The sequence below is a fragment of the Balaenoptera borealis genome, assembly GCF_965194805.1.
Source record: "Balaenoptera borealis genome assembly, chromosome: 21".
Classification (NCBI taxonomy): Eukaryota; Metazoa; Chordata; class Mammalia; order Artiodactyla; family Balaenopteridae; genus Balaenoptera; species Balaenoptera borealis.
The window spans coordinates 29,665,576-29,674,376 of record NC_138880.1 but is presented as its reverse complement, the minus strand read 5'-3'; the positions used below and the strand labels follow the sequence as shown (position 1 = coordinate 29,674,376).

The 8,801-nt window shown below is 43.2% G+C and overlaps 1 protein-coding gene across 1 annotated transcript; it reads right to left on the bottom strand.

Moving 5' to 3' along the window:
* Positions 1-1,592: 1,592 nt before the first annotated feature.
* Positions 1,593-8,794, bottom strand: LOC309619754 (non-selective voltage-gated ion channel VDAC3-like). The gene is made up of 2 exons (XM_082375409.1): positions 8,282-8,794; positions 1,593-7,007 (listed from the first exon to the last, which is right to left on the bottom strand). Exons 1-2 carry the CDS (start codon positions 8,367-8,369, stop codon positions 6,535-6,537), a joined length of 561 nt encoding a protein of 186 aa, XP_082231535.1. The 5' UTR covers positions 8,370-8,794; the 3' UTR covers positions 1,593-6,534.
* Between the last annotated feature and the right edge of the window lie 7 nt (positions 8,795-8,801).

Sequence of the window (8,801 nt, the reverse complement as noted above, 5' to 3'; positions counted from 1 at the left end):
TCTGATATGAGTATTGCTACTCCAGCTTTCTTTTGATTTCCATTTGCATGGAATATCTTTTTCCATCCCCTCAGTTTCAGTCTGTATGTGTCCCTAGGTCTGAAGTGGGTCTCTTGTAGACAGCATATATATGGGTCTTGTTTTTGTATCCATTCAGCAAGCCTGTGTCTTTTGGTTGGAGCATTTAATCCATTCACGTTTAAGGTAATTATCGATATGTATGTTCCTATGACCATTTTCTTAATTGTTTTGGGTTTGTTATTGTAGATCTTTTCCTTTTCTTGTGTTTCCTGCCTAGAGAAGTTCCTTTAGCATTTGTTGTAAAGCTGGTTTGGTGATGCTGAATTCTCTTAGCTTTTGCTTGTCTGTAAAGCTTTTGATTTCTCCATCGAATCTGAATGAGATCCTTGCCAGGTAGAGTAATCTTGGTTGTAGTTTCTTTCCTTTCATCACTTTAAATATGTCATGCCACTCCCATCTGTCTTGTAGAGTTTCTGCTGAGAAATCAGCTGTTAACCTTATGGGAGTTCCCTTGTATGTTATTTGTCGTTTTTCTCTTGCTGCTTTCAGTAGTTTTTCTTTGTCTTTAATTTTTGCCAATTTGATTACTATGTGTCTCGGTGTGTTTCTCCTTGGGTTTATCCTGTATGGGACTCTCTGTGCTTCCTTGACTTGGGTGGCTATTTCCTTTCCCGTGTTAGGGAAGTTTTCGACTATAATGTCTTCAAATATTTTCTCTGGTCCTTTCTCTCTCTCTTCTCCTTCTGGGACCCCTATAATGTGAATGTTATTGCGATTAATGTTGTCCCAGAGGTCTCTTAGGCTGTATTCATTTCTTTTCATTCTTTTTTCTTTATTCTGTTCTGCAGCAGTGAATTCCACCATTCTGTCTTCCAGGTCACTTATCTGTTCTTCTGACTCAGTTATTCTGGTATTGATTCCTTCTAGTGTAGTTTTCATTTCAGTTATTGTATTGTTCATCTCTGTTTGTTTGTTCTTTAATTCTTCTAGGTCTTTGTTAAACATTTCTTGCATCTTCTCGATCTTTGCCTCCATTCTTTTCCAAGGTGCTGGATCATCTTCACTATCATTTTCTGAATTCTTTTTCTGAAAGGTTGCCTATCTCCACTTCATTTAGTTGTTTTTCTGGGGTTTTATCTTGTTCCTTCATCTGGTACATATCCCTCTGCCTTTTCATCTTGTCTGTCTTTCTATGAATGTGGTTTTTGTTCCACAGGCTGCAGGATTGTAGTTCTTCTTGCTTCTGCTGTCTGCGCTCTCTGAGTGCATTATTGACAAGGTCTGGGGTCTGCTAAGGTGGGTTGCTGCAGCGTCCCGGGGGTGGTGGTGGCAGTGATATCATGGGCAGGCCACTCTGATTCCCATTCACTTACCATATCACATTTCACATTTTAACATCTTCCCTCTGACCTAGCACAATCTGGGTGACCCTCCCTATAATCAAATGGCCCAGAGTCAGCAAATACAAACTTATATTAGGATGAGCAAACCAGGGTTCATGCTCAAAAATTTTTTTAAAAGTCTTCCAACAAAATATAATTTTGTTTGAGAATTCTTTTTTTTTTTCTGGCTTTTATTTATTTATTTATTTATTTTTGGCTGTGTTGGGTCTTCGTTTCTGTGCAAGGGCTTTCTCTAGTTGCGGCGAGTGGGGGCCACTCTTCATCACGGTGCACGGGCCTTTCACTATCGCGGCCTCTCTTGTTGTGGAGCACAGGCTTCAGACGCGCAGGCTCAGTAGTTGTGGCTCACGGCCGCAGCCGCTCTGCGGCATGTGGGATCCTCCCAGACCAGGGTTCGAACCCGTGTCCCCTGCATTGGCTGGCAGACGCTCAACCACTGTGCCACCAGGGAAGCCTGAGAATTCTTTATGTGTATGTGTGTATATATATGTATCCCTCCAAGCCTACTCGTGTATTTTTGTCCTCACCTGCAATGCTCTTCATCCTTTAAGCCTATATGTGATATTCATCTCTCCTTCGGGGTTAGTCAAGACCTCGGCATATCAGAGAATCTTCAGTAGCAGCCCCGGGGGCAACAAGATGTCATGAACGAAACCTGGACCTTATCCTTGAGTTCCATCCTGTTTCTCGTAGTTATTTCTGTGACCCAGGACATGCTAATTAATCTTTCAGAACCTGTGTGTCTGTGCGATCACATACTTGGCAAATAGTAGGCGCCTCTCTCTTCTAACTGGGCACAAAGGGGCCTTGCCTCATATCTGTGTGCCCTGCATGTGTCAGAAGCTCCACATAAGTTATGTTACAGCTATTTCTGTTAATATTGCCAGCAGTCGCCTCCTGTTTGGGGTCTGACTGCAGCACTGCTCCACATTTAAAAGCGGTTACACAAGAATTGACTGTTTTGCAGTCATCCCAAGGACGATAACTATTGCTTTTTAAAGAAGCTTTTCCAAAGGAAAGATTTTGTATCTACAGTTTCAGGAAATATTTTAGACGATCTTATTTCAATCAATAAGAAAGAAAGTATGATCCTTCAGGGAAGAGACTATCAAGCTATATTTAAACTCAAAGGCAAAGCTAAAAAGAATGGGGAGGAAGGGAGATAGCCTTGCATTTTTTTTTCCAAATTCCAATTTAGTATTTTCTGTATATGGTCTCAGTTACACCTCACAGCAGTCTTATGAGTTAAAAAATCGATACTCTTTTAGGTACTGGGCAATTGGTGCATTTGGGTAAATACTCAAGGCCACACAGCTAGGGAATGGGAGAATTAAGACATTATGCTGGGTTCGTGAAAATCCATGTTTTCCCCACACCAAGAATTTCTCCACACACAGAATGTGACAAGAACAGACTGGCAGATGGCCAGACGAGAGGAACAGGGCTTGCAAGGTAACCAACTATGGCAGTCTGATCCAACCTTGACCTTGGGATGCCCTCCAGGGCGTGTTTCTTTGCCTTTACTATTGTACTTTGCCCAGTGTACTCTGAGGGATCTTGCTTTCTCAATAAAAGGTCACACTGTCAATACATTACAGGAGTTGATGGTCACAACTCAAAACTACTAGGAGTATCTTCAACTCATAGGGTGTCTGGAACATCGAAAAGCCTCCAAGACTCAAAGGACAAGAATCTATTCATGATATTTCAGACATACTGATGGTCCAAAGAGATCTGGAGACTTGACATGTATGATATATAGGTAATCCCATAATTTGCCCATCATTGAGGTTAGTTGAGAGAGAAACAGGCAAGGAAAGGAGGAAAGAATCCATTGGTAGTTGGAGAAAACAAGATGCACAGATTTCTGAGCTCTCTCTCTCTCCTACCTGAGAAGTCCACGCAGCCCTTCCTGTCTCCCCAGCCCCCGATCCTCCACACACCAGACTGAGATCCCTCTGCTGAATTAGACTGTTCACAACGTCTTTGATGGGGAAGAGGAAGAAGACCACGCAAAGGTCATGTGTATTCTGGCACCTTTACCCTCATCCTAGGACCCATTCTTTAACACATGAAATCTGGCAGAATGAAGAGAGGATGGTAAACCAACACCATGTCTACCATCACAGTGATAGAATGACAAGCCACCAGTGCCCAAATGCCCATCTCAGATGGAATTATGTCTCTTCTCCATGTGGTTTACAACTGAGACAAGGAAATCAGTTGTATGTTTTCTCAGTATAAGGAAATGATCAAGTGGGATCAAGGCAGCACCAGCAAGATGGAACGGATGCCACATGTGGATGATGTTGCCACACGTGGATGATGTCGCCACACGTGGGTGATGTCGCCACACGTGGGTGATGTCGCCACACGTGGGTGATGTCGCCACACGTGGATGATGTCGCCACTTCCTCTGTTATCTGAACCTAAGACAACTGTGGGCTAAAGGATTATTTTTGGTTTTGTGATCACTGTGCAGTTCACTGACTTTCTGTGAAGAAAATACAAAAAAATCAGAATAGTTTCAGTTTACAGATTGTAATAGGGAAGAACCTTTTGTATTCTACTACAAGTTAATCACTACAGGGATGTTGCCTATAGGCTTAAATTATACATACTGGCCCATCTCTGGGAACCCTGCTTCCCAGGTTATGAGCGTTAAGCTAAAATACCTTTGTTTAGCTCCCAGGAAACATCCTGACCAGGCCCACCTGTGAATGACTGCAGGGAGGAAGAAATGAACACATCCCCTCCCGAGGCTGATGGGAACCAGGAAGTGTTGACTTTACTCCCGCCCCTTTTAGTATAACAGGAACCAGAAATCAACTCAGGCAAGATGGTCCTTTGGGACATGAGTCCACCATCTTCTCCATCTGCCGGCTTTGTGGATAAAGTCGCCATTCCTGGCCCCAGCAACTCCTCTCTCGATTATTGGCCTGTGTGCAGCAAGCAGTATGAGCTTGGACTCTCTAACGAGATGAGGACAAATGCAATGATTTATGTCAAAAGTCGCTGTAGAAATGGTGTGTGTCTGTGTGTGTGAAGTGGTGGGGGGTGTGTATGGCAGGGATGTTTATTTATTGTGTCCATTTCTTTGCAGACCATTCTGGTAAGCATTTTTTAATATTATAATTTGGGAATGCTCTTCCCAGAAACAACTCACTGAACCTAAACGGAGACATATAAACACATGTCACCTTAGAGTCAACTGAAGAACAGGAAAATAACTGAATGTGAGGAATATAAGAAAGGAAAGAACCAAAGAACTTTAGAAGTAGCATACATTAGCCCAGACTCTGTGTTTTGCAGATAAGAAAGCAGTCTCGGAAGTGAAGTGGCTTTTCCAAAAGCATCAAGCTTGAGACATTTTTGAGCTTAGTTTGTCCTGAAATTTAGTTCCATTGGAGAATGGTTATCAGTGGAAGTCCTGAGAAAAAGCCATCGATCGATCTCATGTTCTTGTGGTCACTGAAGCTAGATAAGCATTTATTTGTGTTTTGATGATAATATTTAGCCTGGAGGTACATTTGAGTCTCTCCTCATGGATCTAATGCCTCAGTATTAGATGGAAGCTGATGGCTATTAAAAGCATCTCTGCCCCAGGTTTGCTTTAGTGCAAGAGGGAATCATTGTTAATGAACATTCATAATGTCACTTCACCTGGTTCCGGACCAAGTTTTCCCAGCTTGCTGGTGTTGTCCAGGCCTTGGGAAAGAGCCAGGTGTGAGGCAGGCAGCCTTTCGAGTTGATCTTAAAAGTCATAGTCAATAAAACCTGGGGTTTCCCCCACATGGAATCCTGCTGGGTTCACCGTGGGACAACCTGGGAGAGGTTGACTGAATGTGTTTCTTTTTTCCTACCAAAATCCAGTTTGCCACTCCTAAAATATGGATCCGAACAGATGGGGAAGCCTGTCTCTAGCTGGGTGTCTTCTCTCCTCCTTCAGAGACTGAAGGGATAGAAAAGGAAATCATATTTTTGAGAATTTGTTATACATCAGCCACTGTGCCTATATTGTTGCTTTTTCTAAGTTTATTGGGTAAATAGCATTTTCCATATTTTCAGATGAGCAAGCTTATACGTAAATTAGGGTTTTTTAGGAAAAAAGTTCCCTTGCTCAGAGAGCAGCAGATATAGGATTCAAAGCCAGTCCTTTTGACCCAAAGTCAACCCCTGTACCAGTGGTTCTCTAAGAATGTTCTTGGCATGCATGCATCATCTAGAAACTTGGTGGGAAGGTAAATTCTTGGGCCCCATCCCAGACAGGCTGAATCACAAGCTCTGGGTTTGGGAGTCAGCATTGTGCACCCCAACAAGCCTTCCATGTCATTCCCATACACAATGAAGACTGCAGTCTGCACCCCTTTCACTTAGCTACCCATTTGTGAAAGGAGACATTGGCCAATTTTCTCCTTACCAGCACGGTTCCCCTCTAGACTCAGATTTATTTGACACTTGTTAATTTCCTACATCCTAATGCTTCTCCTCTGCCTTCAAAGAAGTCATTAACAGAAGGGGGAGTACTCCCCGTGTGTGTGTGTCCTCCCCATGTGTGTGTACTCCCCGTGTGTGTGTGTACTCCCTGTGTGTGTGTGTGTGCACACACAGTTAAAGGTGTTACTTTATTAGAAAAACAGGGAAAAGTGTTCAGCTTATTTATTTTATTTATTTATTTATTTTATGTTCCAAATGTGATGGGTTTATTTTATTTTACTCTGATTCAAAACCAAAGATTCCACTACTACACAGAAACCAGTATGTTACAAGGTCATGAAAAAGTGTTTTGGGACATGCAGGATGTGATGGACAACTGGAGGGTGGGGTCGGGTCATCTCCTTTGTAACATGGCAATACACCTTCGCCGAGCAACCCATTGAAAATAACACTGCGGAACTGAACTGAACTGTGGCACGAACATGACAACTTCCGGGCGTGCCTTCAAGCACACCTCCCTTAGGCTGGACTCAATATCGAGGCTTCAGTGTGGGGAGGATTAGAGTTCTTTGGAAGAAGGAAAAGTTCACACCTTTGAAATTTCACAGAAGAATTTTAAGGCCACAACATAGTGGGCTCATTTCTCTTCACCTCCAGAGACAAAGCTGATGCTTTATTCAAAACCACAGTAAGCTTCTAGTTCAAATCCCAGCCCGACCTTGTGCCCTCCTGCATTGAAGTTCTTTCCACAGATTAGAGCTGACAGGGTCAGTTTCACTCCTGGTCGAAGGGTCTGAGGATAACCCAGTCCAATCAGGCTGGCATTATTCACTTTAGCAGATAGAGAAGTTCTACAATCCAGCTGGTACTTAGCAGAGATGCCGGAACACGTGTTGTTCCTGCCAGCCGTCCACGCGAGGTTTATTGATGTTTCAGTCTTCTTGTTCACCTTCTGGTAGATCGCCCCTCCAGATTCAGTGCTATCGCTCACGTGAGTGTGCAGCTGGAAGTCTGCAGCCTTGTAACCCAGGGCGAAATTATTCTGTGACAGTTTGGGTTTGGCTGTGTCAAAACTCGCCTGATAGCCAGCAAGCCAACCTTCAATGGCCCACACAGCCCAGCCATAGACGGTTGGTCCAGAAAAATCTGTCAACAAAAGATATGGATTTGGCATGGTGAAAATAGATCTGAGAACCAAGTCATGTAGTGGAGTGGAATTTTCTACTTCTGGTCATGCTTACACTGATACAGGGAAAGCATCAGGCAACCTAGAGACCAAATACAAGATTTGTAACTATGGACTGACCTTCACCCAAAAGTGGAACACAGACAGTACCCTTGGGACAGAAATCTCTTTGGAGAATAAGTTGGCTGAAGGGTTGAAACTGACTCTTGATACCGTATTTGTACCGAACACAGGAAAGAAGAGTGGGAAATTGAAGGCCTCCTATAAACGGGATTGTTTCAGTCTTGGCAGTAATGTTGATATAGATTTTTCTGGACCAACCAGCTTATTTATTTTAAGCCAGTCCATAGAATAGTTTTAAGAGTCAAAATTTACATGAATAAATAGTTGCAAAGAGTCACAGAATCTTCTTGTTTTAATGCAAATGATCTGTCTTGGAGAGTGTCCCCATCATGCCTGTATTCTGATGTTACTGGGTGGAGCGCTCTCTAGATGCCTGGCCCTTTATAAATTGACCACAGGTGTGCCAGGAGTATGGCGACCAGTGTAGGGAAGAAGCCTGGAGTCCAGGTGTGTAAGCTCCTCAGTGTGGGGAGGGGCAGCAGGAAGGGTTTTTAAACGTTGATGCAGCAAAACAGCGACAAAGTCGATGGTAACAGATTGTAAGTTACCATCAGGTCCTTAGTAAGACCTGACCTCCTACAAATTTTCATTTCTCAAAGCTGCCATTTCCTTATCATTGAGGGGGGGTGATAAAAGCAATCATAATAGAAATAAGATTCTGTATAAAAGGCTTTTGCAAACAATAAGTGATCATCCTGACTTCTCTTATTCCTTGCCCTCCTCCCTCCCATCTTGCTCTCCGAAGACAGGCATTCCATCTAGGGGAACCTGAATTGTATGGCCCTCATTCTCGCCCCTCCATGAAGAAAAGAGTTTCCCCAGTGCCCTAGTCACCATCAGTTTTGGTACATGACATTAACTAAGTCAAAAGATATCCCGTTTAGCAATCACTGCAATGTACTGCGTTCTCTGATATTTCCATCCATGTGCCGCGTTTCCAGCTAATTAGCATTCTCATGTGTGCACGGTTTTTCATTTCTAATTTTATCTCAAGTACCCTGTTCATATAGTCTGTCCCCTCCTCAGACACATTCACTTAAAATAAAACCACTCTCCCTTTTCGGTTACAGCACTTCTCACATGTTTATGTTGTCAACTTTCCAAGTCTTACTGTAGATGTTACTTGAGGTTGGGGGTGTCTTTTTCTTTCCCAGTATGTCAGACCCTCTTTGCCTTTGATTCCACTGCTCAGCTCTCATCCCTGGGTGCCAATGATATTTCTCGTGCTGCTCAGCCAGACTCCCGAGGCTATGGACAACAGTATGCCTAGGATGGAAAATGGAGAAAAAAATTAATTAATTAAAAAAACCCAGTGCCCAAGTGCAGTGTTCCAGGCACCGCAGGCCAACACAGAGAAGTGGTCACAGAGCTGCCTGGTGTGAATTCCCTACAGTAACTTACTTCCTCTAGTCCCATTTGGTTTATACTGCTCTAAATATCTGGCATTAGAGTTGTGATATAAATCAAGGCTTTCACAGTCACTTAAAAATCAAAAGGGGAAAAAGCCTCTAGGAACCTAATAATAGACTTCATCTACAGGCTGATTACATGACGGGTGCAAGAGTGTTCTGGAGGGGCATTCAAAACCCAAGTAGGGAACCTCAGATGAGATAAGAGAGAGAAGCCCAAGG

Bases quoted from the DNA above. Each gene is read 5' to 3' on its own strand.
- LOC309619754 (XM_082375409.1), bottom strand. From the start codon at position 8,369: ATGAGAGCTGAGCAGTGGAATCAAAGGCAAAGAGGGTCTGACATACTG. The intron at 7,008-8,281 runs GTAAGACTTGGA...TTTTGTTGACAG, and splicing joins AACCTCAAGTAACATCTACA to ATTTTTCTGGACCAACCGTC.